Source organism: Carassius carassius, chromosome 2 (assembly GCF_963082965.1).
Source record: "Carassius carassius chromosome 2, fCarCar2.1, whole genome shotgun sequence".
Classification (NCBI taxonomy): domain Eukaryota; kingdom Metazoa; phylum Chordata; class Actinopteri; order Cypriniformes; family Cyprinidae; genus Carassius; species Carassius carassius.
Window position 1 is genome coordinate 10,169,437 of NC_081756.1, and position 18,588 is coordinate 10,188,024.

The 18,588-nt window shown below is 36.4% G+C and overlaps 1 protein-coding gene across 2 annotated transcripts in view; it reads left to right on the forward strand.

The window, feature by feature from the left end:
• The first annotated feature begins 443 nt into the window (after positions 1-443).
• The window catches only part of LOC132101837 (neuron navigator 2-like), an 87,403-nt gene continuing 69,258 nt past the window's right edge, over positions 444-18,588 (forward strand). Inside the window, exon 1 of one of the 2 annotated variants that reach the window (XM_059507055.1) lies at positions 444-1,008. In XM_059507055.1, the coding sequence (XP_059363038.1) occupies positions 793-1,008 (216 nt within the window). In that variant the 5' untranslated portion in view covers positions 444-792. Of the gene's footprint in view, positions 1,009-13,635; positions 13,969-18,588 lie in introns of those variants that run through there. The other variant, XM_059507061.1, reaches the window with a different exon arrangement.

Consider the following 18,588-nt stretch of genomic DNA (forward strand, 5'->3'; position numbering starts at 1 on the left):
ATGAGATACAAACTAATCCCTGCAATTAACCTTCACCTCATTGGACTTTTACTGCATGCAGTGTGCCTAGAGGAAAGCACAAAACATGGAGAACACTGCATCTCTCTCCCTCTCCCTCTCTCTATCTCTTTCTCTCTGTCACACACACAAGCCGTCAATTCTAACCTACAGTATTCACACATGTAAGACATGCATAGTTCCTTCCATTCTAAACAAAACACACACACACAAGCTTATCATATCCAGCCTCTGCTGTTTCATACCACTCATTTGCTCTGACGTCCTCTCTGAAGATGGGAGGGGTTTAGTGTGTGTGTGTGTGTGTGTTTGTGCATAGCTGAAAGAAAACTAGTGCTTATACACTGGTGTCAGACAAGAGCCACTAGTTACTGTTGCCATCTTAAAGCCACACCTGCTTGAGAGAGAGAGAGAGAGAGAGAGATTGTGGACAAGTGCATTAAAATCCTTGCAGTTACCAGCAGAGCACAGTTCGCCGCTGTCATACATTTGTTTCTCATCTATATTCCTGTCCTTCCCATGATGCTGTGATTTTTCATGTCATGGATTTTCCATTTTGGGGTATGTACTTCAGAAAAACCTGGGGCCGAATAGATTCAAGTACTGAACAGATTCATATTTGCATTTAGAAGAGCGTCTCGGACTGCCCAACTTACAGGTGGATTGTTTTTTTGAAGACTACAGTAGGTACTGTATTGGGAATAATATCTCAAGCACGCTGGATGCTACAGTGTGTGGCGAGATACAGTGGGCTGGTTCTGGGTTCAGGGGAAGATGCCTGCTATCCTGGTGGTCACTAACATGAAGTCTGGACTGCCGAAGCCGATCCACAGTGCCCTCCCCATCCCGCAGGTGCCCACCAGAGCTGTGGCCCCCCGGCCCTGCTTCGCCAGCCACCCACAGAGCAGCGCTCACCTCCACCTCGGGAGCCAAGGCGGGTGGGCAGCAGGCAAAAACTTCCATCCTGCTGACAGTGGAGAGGACACACAGGTTAGAAAGATATGTGTAGGTGTGTTAATAGTGTTTGAGTTTAGGTTGAGTATTCTTTTCCTGTAATAAAGTGATTTATATATATATATATATATATATAAAACCATATTTTTGGTACCCTGGTAATACTTGTTTAAGGCATGGTACATTGTATTGTCATAGACTACTGCATGATTTCAAAAGTTTTCCATCTTATGGCTCTGGAGATACCTTATGTATCAGAATTAAATCTGTGTTTTTACATTATATTGCTCTTACAGAAGGTATTGTAGTAGTACTATGGTATAGTGAGGATATACCAAGGTACTGTTTGATAATCATATCATATAGCATAGTATTTTCAAGGTTCTTCAAAGAGTATCATGATAAATATGCTATAACTGAGCGCTACCTTTGTATGCGTTTAAAAAATATAGTATGACCACGGTATGTTTCTAGAGAAATCATGCTGTCAATAACACTGTAAAGAAATATGTTTTTAAAAAATATCAGATTAAAACATAATAAAATATGACACTAATACCTATATATTATCAATATTTTAACAAAATTCCATATTATTTTATATAAATTTTGAGATTTGTTAAAGATCACATTCAACAGGAATGAAATTATTAGTGTTTTTAAAGAAGAACTTTAGTTAGCGTTAGATGACAGCAAATATAATAGAAATATTTAAAAAAGCACAATTAAATACATGTGTAATATCGGGCCGTTACTGCTAACCGATAACCGATACACTGTAATATGCATCCCTAGTAAACCTTTGCCTTATAAGGTGATATTCAGATGCTCATCTAGATAGATCTAGTAAATCTGTGTGTGTTTTTCTTTCAAAATAGTACTGTGGTTATACACTTTAATATACACCTTAATGCTGAACAATTACTATATCCTTTGCCATTTTACTGTTAAATACTTTCATGATATTCAAATCATGAGAGTGTACAAAAAATGTGGAATGTCCATGGTATATTTTATGGTGACACCATTATTCTGTGAAAGGCTATTTGATGAGTGTTTTGATGAGAGCCTACTGGTTCTGAGCTATTGTGTGTGTGTGTGTGTGTGTGTGTGTGTCTTTGTTCTCATTCATATCTAGGCAAGCCAGGGTGGCTCGGTTTATTTTTGAGTTAGTAAGTCTGCTAGGCAACCCAGGAGACATCTCCCTCTCTCTCTCCCTGCAAACATGTTCAAATGCCATTTAAGGCTTTGTCAATGGAAAGGAGTGTGTGTTCTTGTGTGTGTGTGTGTGTGTGTGTGTCATCTCTGATAGGAGGGTACAGATTGGACACAAACTGATCCAAAAGAACTGAGGAACCAGAGCTTGACCTTTAGATATGCAATGTAATGAATAATAACACAGACGTGGTTTTGAATGTGAATGGTTTGGCCGAATCTGACTGTGGTTAGTATTATTTATCACTGCACAGCATTGCACAATAATTATGTTGACGATTTACATTTAAATCCGCAGCTCTGGCTCACAAACACAGGCTTTAGCAGAATCAGGTGTTATACTGAGAAACAGTAAGTTTAGCCCTGTGTGTGGCGATCAGCTGCGCTGGCAGTCTGTGTTTAGAGATAGTAGATGATGCATGTGTGAGTGTATATATAGTACATGTGTTTGTGATATACAGTCAACGTAGTAGCTGGGTGTTTACTGTACATGCATGTTAAAGTTCTGGGGTGCGTTCTCCGAAACTACCTTAACGCTACGTCGTTCTTAAGTTGTACCTTAAGAAGTACCTTATCGTTAATACGTGGTTTCCGAAACCTTCTTAGTTAAGTATACCTTCTGTAAGTCATGCGTTCGTAAGGTTGGTCTGGAGCGCTCTTAGCTATACCTTATCGCTGCTTACGGTTCATACCGCTAGTGGCCACCACTACGCAAAAAGATTTTTTACATCGCAGTTTAATTACACATAGAAAATTTTATATGAACTTTTAATATAAAATCTGATTTAGAATTAAAATTACATTTTTACTTTACTTTAAAATTATACACATAAAATACTTAAGTTGTTATAGCCTACACCCAGTGTATGGAAGTGTTTTCATTAATAAAGTTTCCATACACTAATGGTTGTTAGCTTTTTTAATTACTATCCTAAGGCACATCAGCTGGCGAACCATTTGACAGAAAAGGCTTAGGAGTCTATATAAAGAAAGATGAGTTTACACAAACTTTATAGCTATGGCAGCGAGACAGCGAGTACTTGTTTTAAATCAAAGACGGCGGCGTCCGCGGAGCCAGTTAGTGTATGTCAACTACTTTATAAGAGAAGCAGCACGGAGCTCGACGGAGCTACCCCCTCAGCCCCGAAATTCAGCTGCTGGCGGCTCTTCGTTTTTATGCCGTGGTGGAGTTTTCTGGAGGTTGTTGGGGATGGATATGGGCTGAGTAAGACCTCAGTGTGGCTGGGCGATCTCTTTTTGCGGACTTTTTTCCCCCACATAGTGAATGTCGGTATGTCTCTCATGCTTGCGCTTTTATTGAGGAAATCATCCAATTACACAAATGAGCGATTTACGCCAATAATGTGATACGGCTGGTGGATAATCAGCATACGTTGTGGAGAACATTAACACACTTATGGCCGTGAGGGTTTGGGATTGTACACTTGCTAAATTATAAACACATACTCGTATTTATTTCTGCATGTACTTATTTCAATAAGCCCCGATAAATGCAGTTTGTACTATTTCTAAAATGCTTCTTTATAAAGAACATTGTTTTCTCAATACTTTACCTTTACCGCTGTGAAGGAAAGAGCGCACAATCGATCATCGAGGCGTCGATATCAACCTATTCAGCGCCTCCACCATGGACAGCAACTGCTAAGGTCGAACTTAAGAAGGTTTACCTTAAGCAACATCCAAAGGTATAGTTCGGAGAACACACGTAGCAAAGGTATACCTGTAGTTAAGGTGTACCTTTTGAGTATTCGTAGCGCGCTAAGAGACAACGTTATCGGAGAACGCACCCCTGGTCTTGCTTTAGCATTTCAGAAAGAAAGATGCTGTTCTTTTGAACTTTATATTAATCAAAGATTCCAGTTTCCATAGAAATATGATGCAGCACAATTGTTTTCAACACTGATAATAAGAAATGTTTCTTAAGCAGCAAATCAGCATATTAGAATGATTTCTGAAGGATCATGGGACACTGAAGACTGGAATAATGATGCTGAAAATTCAGCTTTGCATCACAGGAATAAATTACATTCTAAAATATATGCAAATAGAATAAAAAAAAATGCAGCACTGGTGAGCACATGTATATAAATGTCGGGTATATTCAGGAAATGCGTTCTGTTAATAGATCAGTTTGTCATGGATTATGCGTAAGTCCAATGTAAGTTGCCAATCAAAGTATGATACTAATCCAACCAATTAACTCAAGAGGTTCTTCTGTTCATACTGTTATTCAAAAAGATCTGTGCGTGCAGAAGGCATATTCAGTCCATGAGCAGATGATCATGATGTAGTCTACAGCGCTCTCTAGTGCTTTGAGTATGTACTTCTCTCTATCTCTCTCTCTCTCTCTCTCTCTCTCTCTCTCTCGCTCTCTCTCTCTCTCGTAAGTAATAATTCAGAAAGATATAAATGATTTAATGTAGTCATTATGATCTTGGCTAGATCTTCACAACAAGTACAGCCAAAACAAAAAAAGGGTCATGTCTGGTTTGTGTGCATTTGGATTCAGGGAATCATTGTATGCATCAAATAAACACTGGAAGTGAGAAGTGAATGTGTAAACACATTAAAAACACTGCAGATTTCCACCATTTGTGGCCATCTGGTAAAGAGATTGGATCCATTTATTAAGGATGTAACAACTCTAAGCACCTCTGTGTTATATCTAAATAATGTTATTATGCATCACTGAATCTTTGCCTCTTTCTCCATATTGATTTGCAGGTGAGAGTGCTTTTAATTTGCTAATATAGTGGACTGGCTGTCTGCACTATAGCACTGAACAAGATAAAGGATATTAACATAACAATACAGCCATGAAAATCTCGTCTTGATGCCTTCACCTGATGGTCACTTGCATTTACTGTATTGGTTATATTAAAAAAAGAAAGAGGATATATATATATATATATATATATATATGTGTGTGTGTGTGTGTGTATAATCACAAAAGTAGGACAAATTGAGAGTCTTGATGCATTTCAGAGGATGCATTTTTTTATTTTTATTTGTTATTTTTTTAGCAATCCTAAATTCTGAATGGCATACGTTTGAGTAAACTGATGATTTTGACTGAACTTTTCCTTTAAGGACATCTATAATGCTGTCCAAAATGCATTGCTCTTATGCATAGTATGCTCTCCGTTTTTGCTTGCAGAGTTTCTAGTCAGATTTTTATGAATCAAACACAACGAGCATCCCAATACTGTCAGGATATGCAGAGAGTCAGCTAAAATGAGCAAGATTTGTTCACAGCCTGTCACCATCTGTTTCTACCTCCGTAACACACCACTGTTTCCTAATGGCATGAAGAGTCCTAAGCAGATCTCTGTGTGAGAGTACTTTTAAACACTTTAGAAGCTTGTTTTCACTATGTGTGCACAGCAGGTGTCTTTAATGCATGACAAATGTCCTCCGTTATTGTTTGTTCGATTGTACGTGTGCGAGCTTCCTTTGAGGCCTTCTATCAGAAACGCAAAAGAAAGACTGCAGCCTGTCCTGCTGGATAAAACTCAGCAAACATCTAATCTCAGTGGATGAAATAAAGCATTGATTTTTTCTTCTCCTTAAAGTGTCTTGCAAGAATTTGCATATGAAATAGATGATGTTGGGCATAACGAACAGACAGAGACTGAAATAGATTAAAGAGGAAGATGGTTTAGATGTGTAGATGTTTGCATATCTTAAAACTTTAGATCTTTGATTCCTCTGAGGACATTTACAGCACAAACATGATGCTCATATTGTAGTTTTAAAATAGAAATGCATGCACAAGGACTGTTTTACTTAAGTTGAGCTTTATGCATGTATGTATTTATTATTTTTACTAAACATTTTTTGTGGTACACACTGAAAAACGTGTCGTTATGTGTCCGCATGCTACTTGGTAATTGAACCAGACATATGCTGTGACGTGGGTGAAGTGAACAGTAAAGGTCAGCATGCACTTGTGTACAGGTTGAGGTGAAAGGTCACAACTGATGATGCTTTCAGTGCTTGACCTTTGTCGTTTGATTTTGCCGTATGAAATTATCGGACACTGGCTGCTTTGACAGAAACTTGACTGAAATTATTTAGGTCCTCACTTTGAACAGGTGGATTCTGGGTAGGATCAGTTTCTATGCATTTAGTGTCAGTAACTGACCCAGGCTGGCTTGAAGGTAGCTCAGATTGAACGAGTAGAACAGTAGAACTGGCACACTAAACAGTTTTTTTATTAAAAAGTCTGGGTTAATGGGTAAATGATGGATGCTACATTAATGCTAATTATAATAGCCAATTGGATTGATGCACTTTTTAAAATGTAATTTTTTTTGTTTGTATACACCTTTTCAGAACATATTACCTTATTTATACGCATTTTTTTACCAGTTATTATTTGTATTATTATTACTATTACTGCTGGCTGTGTTGATGTTCATTGCACATGAACTGTAGCAAAAGAGGCTCATTATGATGCAGGAGAAACACTGCAGGAGGATCTTATTCTAACAGCATAGTAACATCTAGATTAAACACTTTCATTAGCCATTTGGTAACTATGGCAACCACCCACAGATGTTACTGTGATGTGGATGTAGGATATCCTAGTCCAACATCACACTAACATTTGGATCATGACGGACTCTCTTTTTTTTGTCTTAAATAATTGTATAAGAAAATATTTTTTTTTTTAAATAATATTCAAATTTATATTATTTTAATCTAGATTAAAATAATATTAATGTAAATAATATTATAATAAAAATGTGTTGATATATTTACATAATTTTTATATTTTATTAAGGTTTGCATGTATGTATTTAATAGATTTCTGCTTTATATTTATCATATGCTTATTATATAAATTATAACTTTACATCATATGTAATTTATATGTTTAGATATTATTTTTATATTTTATTATGTTTAAAATATAAATTATATTTTCTAATTTTATATATATGTATGTGTGTGTAAAATGTTAAATATTTATGTATATATTTAATATGATATACATATTATGTTTATTATAAATTATTTTTGTAATTAATAATATAACTTAACCTTAACCACACTCATCACAAAAACAAGTTTCTGAAATATTTATTTTTAAAATATTATGAAATAATATTATCTTAAAATATTTTTATTTAACATTTATAATATCAGTATTTTACAATTCGTATAATATATTAATAATATTTATAATCATTTTATTTTAATATATCTGTTAAATATTACAACCAAATATTAGGCTATATATTAATCTTAATTTAAAGGTCCTATGACGTGAAAATTTCACTTTCTGAGGTTTTTTAACATTAATATGAGTTCCCCTAGCCTGTATATGGTCCCCAAGTTTCTAGAAATTTTAATCGGTGTAAATCGAGATTTTGCTATCTTGAATCTCCTCTTTGTGACGTTGTAAGGAGAATTGTAAAATATTTACATATAATTCATACATATAATTCAGTTGCAATGTCAGCACAGGCGTTAAAAGCAGACTTTTATGATATGGATTCGACAGCACCGGCACAAACAGTGAGTAACAGTGTTCATTAATGTCTGATCTGTGATCAGTGATTTCTGATGTAGTTAATTATTCAAGTTCACACAGACTTTCTTTCTAACTCGTTTATGCATCAGTGAATCAAGCCAGTGACTAAACGATCAACTTCACGTTGTTTCTCTTAGTAGCATGAAACAAATCTGTTATTTAAATTGTGATTTAACTACAGAGAGCGATCAAAGAACGCTCCCTTTTTTTCGGAGCTGTCACACATTGCGAGTATATCTGCACACTTGCCCAAACTGCCGTTACAATGAATGACACTGTTATGCTGCACAACAAAGCTCTTACTGTATTCATGTGTTTGCTGTTAGTTGTGGTGAAAGCATTTTGTGAGAGAAAACGTGTTGCAATAATGACGAGATGACTGCATTCACCCGATAAACAGACTCTGTCTACTCCATGCTCATCACTGCAGCCTTTCATGTGAAGGGAAAAGAACGAAAAAATAATTATATAATCAACAATTCCACGATTCGTTAATCACGACAGCTGTACAGTCGTGGCCAAAAGTTTTGAGAATTACATAAATATTAGTTTTCAAAAAGTTTGCTGCTAAACTGCTTTTAGATCTTTGTTTCAGTTGTTTCTGTGATGTACTGAAATATAATTACAAGCACTTCATACGTTTCAAAGGCTTTTATCGACAATTACATGACATTTATGCAAAGAGCCAGTATTTGCAGTGTTGGCCCTTCATTTTCAGGACCTCTGCAATTCGACTGGGCATGCTCTCAATCAACTTCTGGGCCAAATCCTGACTGATAGCAACCCATTCTTTCATAATCACTTCTTGGAGTTTGTCAGAATTAGTGGGGTTTTGTTTGTCCACTCGCCTCTTGAGGATTGACCACAAGTTCTCAATGGGATTAAGATCTGGGGAGTTTCCAGCCCATGGACCCAAAATTTCAACATTCTGGTCCCCGAGCCACTTAGTTATCACTTTTGCCTTATGGCACGGTGCTCCATCATGCTGGAAAATGCATTGTTCTTCACCAAACTGTTGTTGGATTGTTGGAAGAAGTTGCTGTTGGAGGGTGTTTTGGTACCATTCTTTATTCATGGCTGTTTTTGGGCAGAATTGTGAGTGAGCCCACTCCATTGGATGAAAAGCAACCCCACAAATGAATGGTGTCAGGATGCTTTACTGTTGGCATGACACAGGACTGATGGTAGCACTCACCTTTTCTTCCCCGGACAAGCCTTTTTCCAGATGCCCCAAACAATCGGAAAGGGGCTTCATCGGAGAATATGACTTTGCCCCAGTCCTCAGCAGTCCATTCACTATACTTTCTGCAGAAGATCAATCTGTCCCTGATGTTTTTTTTGGAGAGAAGTGGCTTCTTTGCTGCCCTTCTTGACACCAGGCCATCTTCCAAAAGTCTTGGCCTCACTGTGCGTGCAGATGCGCTCACACCTGCCTGCTGCCATTCCTGAGCAAGCTCTGCACTGGTGGCAGCTGAATCCTCTTTAGGAGACGATCCTGGCGCTTGCTGGACTTTCTTGGACGCCCTGAAGTCTTCTTTACAAGAATTGAACCTCTTTCCTTGAAGTTCTTGATGATCCTATAAATTGTTGATTTAGGTGCAATCTTAGTAGCCACAATATCCTTGCCTGTGAAGCCATTTTTATGCAACGCAATGATGGCTGCACGCGTTTCTTTGCAGGTCACCATGGTTACCAATGGAAGAACATTGATTTCAAGCATCACCCTCCTTTTAACATGTCAAGTCTGCCATTCTAACCCAATCAGCCTGACATAATGATCTCCAGTCTTGTGCTCGTCAACATTCTCACCTGAGTTAACAAGACGATTACTGAAATGATCTCAGCAGGTCCTTTAATGACAGCAATGAAATGCAGTGGAAAGTTTTTTTGGGGATTAAGTTAATTTTCATGGCAAAGGACTATGCAATTCATCTGATCACTCTTCATAACATTCTGGAGTAAATGCAAATTGCTATTATAAAAACTTAAGCAGCAACTTTTCCAATTTCCAATATTTATGTAATTCTCAAAACTTTTGGCCACGACTGTAATAGTAAATATATATATATGTATATATTTGAGAATGGTTCCACATGTAATACGCATTTCAAATGCAAAGATGTCAGCCAATCACAACAGTTGTCGTTTACTCGGAGTCTCACAGCAGACACGCCCCTTCAAACAGAGCATTCAAGCCAGAGGGCTAATATCAGGATATAAAAATGCTTTTTATTTCTAAATTTTAAATGTAAAAATCATACTAACAATATAAGTACACCTAAGGAAACATTAAAAAGCATTTAAAGAAAAGGAAATAATCCATGTCATGGGACCTTTAAATGTTAAATTTACATTTACATTTTAAAAACTTTTTCTTTTTACTTATTTGCAGTCTCTCCCCCCAGAATTAACCATTTGTGTTGGTATTTCAACAAAACCTGTATCACTGCCATGGTATATTTTTGTAAGATGAGGAAGAATCGAAAGGAAATGCTAAAATGCTAGCTAACAGAAGCATGACATTAGCAGTTGGACATTACTTACAAGTGTCTTTTCATGATTTGAGTTCAAACAACGACTCCAGCCTTTCCACCACAGGCTCTGTTCTCTTTCAGGATATGCAGGGTGCCTCTGAATCCCTCATGATTTTTGGTCAGAGCCCCAGAAAGCCCATATGTCCCACCCACTCCCTAACAGCCTGGCAGTAGGGACCTAAACGTCCCCAAACCCCCTCGAAAAGCAGATGATGGGGGTCTCCAAAAACAAAGAGCCTCTCCACAGGGTGAGCCCCCACATTGTCCTCACATACTTGGATTTATTTTACCATCTATTGACACAATGAATGGCTGTTGTTTTTTTAATGAGCTTGTTCACTATTGCCTGACACATGTAGCGTCTGCCACACATCACTCGCAACTACAGAAGCAAAATAAATCTGCTCAAATGTTCAGTGTGTTTTTCTCATAATTTGATTGAGTTATAAAGAGGCAATTAGCTTTTTAAAAGGCCGATTTAGTGAGAAAACTGTTATATAAGTTATTTGAGATATACAGGAAAGTTGATCCATAATAAAAGCATCCTAAAATCCAGTGTAGAAGAGAAACTAAAATGCTATGGGAAAAAATAGCATAATTGCTATTTATGCATATTATAGCATTTATAGCAATAATAGCATAATGGCAATAAATGTGTTGTTGTTCATTAAAAAAATAATAATTAATAATTTTAATTAATTTTAATTAAGCTGAAATCATAATATAATTACAATATACTATTTTGTGTTATATTGTATCAAAATATATTAAAACATAAACGTTTTAAACAGGAAAAACTTGATCTTAAAAAAATTGCATTGGCCACTGAAATAAATTAGTTTAAATCGAAGTACTTAAATTGCTAAACCTAAAACTGAAATAATAAATGTAATAAGGACGTAATAAGGCTAAAAAGAAATATTGGTGGGGGGGGGGGGGGGGATGGGGGGCTAGTAAAAATCACAAAATCACATAAAATTACTGAAACATAAATGTAAATTTAAAATAAAAAAGAAGAAAAATATAAACAAAAGTTAATTAACCATTTTAATAAATACTATAATAGACATATTTATTTATTTTTTATATTTATTAAAGTTTTGAATTAGCTTTTTCTACTATATCAATAATACTAAAGTAACACTGATTATTATTTGTTTTTAATGTAAATTTTATATTTATATAAAATTGGTTTGACTATCCAGTGTACAATAATTAGATATTTTGTGATATTAACCTGTAGTTTAACTTTCCTTTTTTTTTTTTTTTTACTTTTATTGAATTTATGTTAAATGGTTGTATAATAAATAATAATAACACTGAACGGTAGTTTTGTCAGTTGTACATATTTGGTGTAAATGTGTAGCTCTGATTGTCAAAATAAATTCTTTCACATATAGATTTTGTTTTATAATAAATAAAGTAAAACTTTTTTTAAACCTGTTTTAGCTTTAATTTAACTATATTATGTTAAGTATAGCTTGCTTCAGTTTCACTGTAGCGTTGCCAGCACTGCTAAAATCTCCTCAAGCTCTAGTAGATCCCTTCTGTCTTAGTTGCAAAACATCTGCTTGAGTAAGAACCCCTGTGTGTGTTTGTGTGTTGTATATTTTTAAAACGTGCTTCATTTTTCAGCCTCTAGGGTACTTTAGTGTGGGAATGAGGGCAGTAACTTGGCCGATCCCCAGAAACTGAATTTTGGCTTGTAATTTGTGGTTTGGATTGGTTTTAGCGAGAGCTTGGACATGGGGAGCACCTCGTGTCTCGCGCCGCAGCTCCTGCCAGCAGTCTGTAACACACACTCCAGCACCGCAGCTGTGGAAGAAGGGAAAGGAGGCTCTGACCTCTGTGTTTTCAGACCCTCGGGGTCTACAGGAGGTTGGCGGGGTGCGCTACACCAATGCTGCGCATCAGCACACAGATCTGAAGTGTAGATCGTCATTAGAGCGATCAGCCCTTTTCACACTGAATGCATTAATCATCTTGACAGTTTTAAGACATTTTCTTATTCATAATATGATTGACTGTCCGTAATTTCACTGACGTGAAAGTGTGTTTAATGAAATTGGCTCACCTTGTTACAATCAAATTAGCGGAATTAGACCTTTGAGGATTTTAAAGAAAGTAGTTAGTGAGAAAATCTCGATCAGTGGTTTTGAATCCTGGTCCTGGGGACCCACCACTCTTGCACATTTTGTGTTACTTCATACTTGAGTGAAAAGTTATATCTACATATTTTGCTGAAGCTTTAGGGGCACATTTTAAGTCACCTTTAATTATATAGTGCTTTATCCACTTCTGATTGTATCAAAGAAGCTTTAAGGTGTCAAATAGTGTCAAAATAGTTAGTCAATAATGCAAGAAGACAATAACAGTGAGACATTTTTCCAGCTAAATTCAGTTCATTGATGATTCAGTGATGTCTGTGCAATCAGTCAAGCCAAAGACGACAGTAGCAAGGAAACAAAACTTAATCTGTGACAAACCAGGCTCAGTTGGGGGGCCAGTTCTCCTTTGTCCAAATATTAGGTCAGAAAGCATGTATATACTGTATATTGATGCATACTTACAAAATCCACAGATTATAGCACACTTCCAACTGTTTTCAATGTCCTTTGATCTTGAATGCATTAATCATAACCTGGGATACTATGTAGGATGAAGAGTATGTGGTTTGGGGTTCAGCCTTTACCCACAATATCATTAGAGTGGAGGTTTTCTGGGATCTTTGCAGTTCTTGAGGCAGAGCCCCACCTCAAGAGCATCAAGTTTCTCAGAATACCACTACATCTCGTTTACAGAATACAGAAAATACTGTACTTGTTACTCAAGTCTGTGTATAATTTGTTTTGAGGACAGATTTAATTAATAGTTCTATGTCATTCTCATGTTGTTCCAGACTTTATGTGATATAGATACCCGTTCACAACAGACTATTTATTATTCCATTGAAAATTAAACAGTGTGACCAGAAAGTGTGCATTGTGCATTGAAGCTACTTGTGTTTAGGTGATGCATTTGATTTCACTTGTTGATAATTGTGAGGTGGTTAATAGTTGAATAGTACAAACACAGGTCTCTCATGCTTGGCTAATAAAGAGCCAGAACGGTGTGCTGCCAGGACCTTTCAGGGCAGGGATGGATGAATGGTTGCATGGTTGGAGGGAGAGGGTGTAATGTAGGGGTGGTGTGGGGGAGGTAAAGAGGGATTCCCCCGCGCACTGCCTGTCTATCCAGCTGGTGTCTCCTCCCCACCCCCTTCAGCTGTTTGGTTTGGTTCATGTGAGTGCTGGCTGGTGTCTCCTCCCCTGAGCTTGTGTTTCAGACTCGGAGGCAGCTGCCCTCAGCATGGCACATTAGTGGTGAGAGCTCTGTCTGCTTCACTTTCTCTCGATCTGTGGTACCCATCCACTCTTCTCAAACTCTCTTTCACTCTCTTGCATTCAATCCAGGTTCATTTGAACTTCCTTTTCTCCATTAGCATGGACCTAGCATTCTTCCTTCTCCGTCAGACCTTTCCTCAGCTCTTCTGAATCGCTCTTTCTGTGGATGGTTGTGATAGATGCTTCTGTCCTCTGCTGATGGATTGTAAATGGGATCTGTGTGTCTGGACCGCCGGCATCTGAATTGCAGAAGATGAGTGTAATACTGTGGCGCTGGGATCAAAAAAATCATAGCATGAAACTGGTAAAATAATTGATTTTGGGTTGTGGGGTTCAGTAGCTGTTGGGTATATTGTTTGTCATTTAAGTTTTGAACTACAATTTATTGCTCATTTATTCCACTAGAAAACATACGACTATATATGTGTGTATAAAATAATTTTTTTCATGTTGTATAATTAATGAATAATAATTGTAAATAGTACAATTGAAAAATTTAATTGAAATATATAGATTTTATATTTGGAATTAATACAGTATGTACATACTAACATTTATACTATTATTAGTTATAATTATTATAGTATAATATTATTATAGTATATATATAATTGTTAATTAAAAATACATATTTTAAACAGTGTCAACAATATTTTACTAATATATATTACATTGTTATGTTGTTTACATTATGGTTTCGTTTTTATGAACAATCATGTTATTTAAAATCTTTGTCTAACACGTAGCAAATCATGCATTTTATATGCAAACATTTTGACTTGTGTCAAATGTAAAAAAAATGATTTACCATTTTTGCATATTTTGTGTATTTCCTATGACTGAAAATACTTGATGTACTGTAGGTTTTTGATTTTGTGAAACATTTCTTAAATGTTGGTCAAATTTTGTCTCACCTGATTTTTTTTTTAATGCATTTAAACTTCTTTGGGATTCAAGACTTATTTATATTCTTTTGTGTTGTGCCAGAAAGCTCGTTTGTTGTTGCACATGATGTTTTCCGTTACTAGACTTACCAACTTAGACTGCAAGGGGTCACTTGTTTTTGATTTAAGAGCTATTCAGAGTCACATACTGGACGTTAATGCAGAAGTCTTGTTTCTGGTTGGTTATGATTTTTTTCTGTTAACAGAAAACTGCAGGTCTTTGCTATTATTTGCTATGATTCAGTGTTTATGTTAGACCATCTGACAGATAATAGTAAAGCAACAGCTCTGCTTATAATGAATTTATTTTTATTTCTGAATGCACCCTTTATATTTTCTCTTTATTAATCCATGCACACCCACCGTAGTCTTTCCTGTGGCTTGTGTGGTGGTCTTATCCTCTGCACGTCAAAGGCACAAAGGCAGGCTGCCTTATTGCTTGTCTGGAGATGAGGTGATAAGGGGAGACGTTTAATTATGGATTACATGTGGAGCCCAGCACAAGTGCCAGTGAACTGAATATGTTTAAGGTCGGATGTGTGCATGAGAGAAGGAAAGGAGGTGATGGAGGCTGAAACGTGTCCGTGTGACCCGATAATATCAGCAGGGAATATTGCAGTGACACTACAAGATGAAAGAATCAGAGCGAAGGCTAAAAGCACCTCACATTCATTCATTCACTTCATCATCGGACCTTTAAATATCCTGGTCTGAGAGAGCGAGATACACATCTCGGCTACTTAATTAGAGACGTCCAATCTCAACCAGACTTAATTTCACATACTCCGCAGGAGACTTGCACTTGAGTTATTTATTCAGCTTCATTGTTTATTGATTTTTATGACCTTATGAACTGTTATGTGTATTGCAATATGGGAGATTTTAAAAAGAGCACATGATTTACTGTTGAGAGTCATCAAACATTGACCTCAAAGGGCAGAGATTTCTAAATCATCTCTATTTTTCTTTCACCTTTCTTTCCCCTTACTGCTCATTTTATAGGATTATTTACATTTACTAATTTGCCAGACACTTTTATCCAAAGCTAAGCTTTTGGCAGCATGTATTTTCCTTGGGAATCGAAGCCATGACCTTTGTGTTGTTTGCGCCAACATTTCAGCATCAATATTGAATATCTGCCTTTTCCAATTAGTGTTGAGAGCCTTTTGTCACTTTATTAAGAATAAACAGGAAGGACACACACACAAAAATACCATAGTGCTACATTTTTTTTTCTACATTATATCATGGTCATTTCATTGGTTTTGAGACCTACATGGTGCTATCTAGTTTTGAGACATATACTGTGCTAGTACCATGGTATTATATTAAGTGCTCTGGAGTACTGCTATTTGTAAAAACTACGGTTCATAAATTTCAGTACCACTATATATTTCAAAGTACCATAGTAATGTCATTTGATAACATTACCAATGTACCAACACAGTTGGTTTTTGTAACAGTACTGTGATGATGTTAGCATCTCACAAACCCTCTGAAGTTCCCCTACATCCCGAGTTTAAGAAATCCTGTTGTAAGAATGCGGAATTATGACTTGATGCATTCAAGATTCGAACCCACATTGCCCATTTGAGCACCACAGACCATCTGGAGCATATGTGCCAACCGTTTAGTCTGACTTGTCTTTTTAATCTGCCTGTAAACTAATGTTTCATCAGTACACTAGCACATAGGAAGGTTTATTGAGAGGTTCGACTGTAGTACTCAGAGAAGTTATATTACATTGTGTTCAGAGCTGAAGCAAAATCGACCAATGTTATTATTCATATTTCAGCAGAACAGAAGGGAAACATTCATTTCTATCAAATCACTTATTCATACAGCACAGGCTGAGCAGACTGTCTGTGGTTGAAGGTGAGGAGTAGTTAATGGTTTTTAGGGACAGACCCACATCAACCAGTTTGTTAGAGCTGATGGTGCTTCAGTAGAGCCTGGATGTGTCTCGTAGCCCCGGCCCTGCCGATGGCAGATTGAATGTGTGAATATATGAAATCTAGAAAGCCGAAACATTCCCTGCTTTCTGTTTGGTCTGAATGTGGCTCTTAATCCCGACTGAAGTCTCACAGTCCCAGAGGTCATATTTGGCATATATAATGTTCACGCTTTCATCTCCAAGCCACAGACATGGCAGCAGTCAAGAGCCGCTCTTGGAGCTTGTCATGTTAGCACAACGCCAAAGCCACTTGAAGTGCTTGTGGAGCTCGGCGGACACGACCAAAGCCACACGTGCAAAACACTTGTGGACTCAACTAATGTTTCTAATTTTAACGTAAATTATTTTTAGCTTTTCATTTATTGTTATCATGAATTATTAATTTTAACGAAACAATATTTTATTTGTAAATATGCTGTGCTCTTAGTTGTACTTTTATTATCCTATTAATATTTCCAATGCTAAAATTATGTTATTAACTGTAAAAGTTAGAAGAGCTTTCCTGACCAAAAAAAGCAATATACCGTTTATTATTGATTAGTATTTTTGACAAGAATTATTTTCATGACTAATGACTAGTAATGACTAATAACCTATAAATGGCCAATATTAAAAACCTTTAAATTATTATTATTTTTTCTATTCTATATATATAAATATATATGTAGTTGATGAAAAAGTAAAAATGTGAAAACATCTTTTATTATAAAAAAAAAATGGAATGGTCTTCCAAAAATCTACTGCTAATTAAGCACTAAATTATTACAGAACCCATATAAAATGTAAAAAATAGGTACAAATAAGTATCCACAATAAAATATGCAATATTGGCTAAATGTTATAGTAAATATATATATATAATCATACATTTTTTTTTGTTAGCTAATGCATTATATGTTCCTGGTATTATATCTTGCATGCCTAAAAAGAATAATTCAAAAGAATGATTTGTGTGGGATTCACACATCACCAGTTCAAATCAAGGCCACAATCTCCTACTAGATATTTCACACTGACACCTTACAATCTATCAAATGTCATTTTAAAAATGCTATAATGATACTTTAGGTTGGCCTAGTGTAGGTTAGCACATTTTAAGTTGGCGGAGTGTCTCTTAAGAGTGTCTCTGTTATTTCTGCCATTTCTCTGACTGAGAAACACTCGGGCATGTATTTTTCCTCTCTCGTCTTCATGCTTTTGTGTGGTAACTGTCTAAAATGGTCCATTCTCCTCCAGGAATCGAGGTTTCCTTTCCCTGATGGGTAAGAGGAAGGCTAATTTAACTAGGCAGAAATCTGATCACAGGCTGAGGGAAAACACTTAAAAGCAGGGCACTTTGAGGTCACGCGGGGAGTATAATTACGGTTTAGGGGTCACAGCAGAGATGCAGGGAGCAGGCCATGAGAACTAAGGACAAACCTTTTTCAGTATTTACAAAAGCTCCCAATGTGTGTGACTGAGTTTGATGAAATGCATCTTTTTTAGTAGTCATGTGGGTGAAAGGATGGATGACTTTTAGAAAAAAATCTCCAGTAATATTTGTTTTATTTAAAAATAATTTTCGCAGTGTCTCAATTTTGATCTAATCTACTCTTCTGGATAAAATCAGGCCGCTATTGTTACTAATAATCAGGACAAAAGCAAAGAGGTGGATATTAATTTCCCATAGAGCATCTCTCCTGAGCGGGTTTCTGTCAGTCTTGGGTAATAGATTTCTATTCATCCCAGCTACAATGGTTGTCCTAGTTCTGGATGGTAATGACTAACACTGGTTTGTTCCTGTCCTAAGTGGCTTTACACACATTAGACTCACAATAACAACAGTGTGTGATAATACACAGTTAACACACAGCATCAAACGTAATTTGGTGGAATACAAATCCTCCAGTGTTGGGGAAGCTACTCTTTTTTTTTTTTTAAACTGTTAACAGATTTTACTAATAGACCTAACAATCTCTGTGTGAAAATAAATTAATGATGGTCTCTCTTCTGTAATTTTGACCCAAATCTCAGGTGAAAGTTTTTA